The sequence below is a fragment of the Sinocyclocheilus grahami genome, unplaced genomic scaffold (assembly GCF_001515645.1).
Source record: "Sinocyclocheilus grahami isolate Dianchi unplaced genomic scaffold, SAMN03320097.WGS_v1.1 scaffold23563.1, whole genome shotgun sequence".
NCBI lineage: Eukaryota > Metazoa > Chordata > Actinopteri > Cypriniformes > Cyprinidae > Sinocyclocheilus > Sinocyclocheilus grahami.
In genome coordinates, this window is record NW_015519181.1 from 1 (window position 1) to 421 (window position 421).

General features: G+C 41.3%; 1 protein-coding gene across 1 annotated transcript in view; it reads right to left on the bottom strand.

Annotated features, from left to right (window-relative positions):
* Positions 1-24: 24 nt before the first annotated feature.
* The window catches only part of LOC107580041 (septin-2B-like), a gene marked incomplete at its 3' end in the record, with an annotated part of 2,627 nt that continues 2,230 nt past the window's right edge, over positions 25-421 (bottom strand). Inside the window, exon 4 of the mRNA XM_016265793.1 lies at positions 25-202. Coding sequence (XP_016121279.1) covers positions 25-202 — 178 coding nt within the window. The remainder of the gene's footprint in view (positions 203-421) is intronic.

Here is a 421-nt window from a genome sequence, read left to right on the forward strand (position 1 = left end):
AAAAAAAAAAGGCTGAGATCCAACCTTCTGTGCAAAACTGCCTCATAAACATCAAACCACATTTTGATAAGAATCTGAACATCTGATGTAAATTCCTCAGTGTTGAAACTCTCACCTGCAGCACCAGGAATGATCCTCTCTGGGTAGAGATCAGTGAGGAACAAACTGTTGATCAGAGTGGACTTCCCCAAACCAGACTCACCTGAAAACAGAAGAAGTGCTCATGAGGAAACACCAAATCATTCTATCAACTACAAAACATTTCCCTTTGCAAAGAATAAACAGCATAATGTCAAAGCAAACATCGTAGACTTTATCGTTTTGTGCAATCATCTGTTCATCTAGTCAGTGTTTTGTTTCTGTGTCTCAGTCGAGCTGCCCTCCATCATTTGCTGAAGCTGTGCAGCAGTGAAAGGGCTGG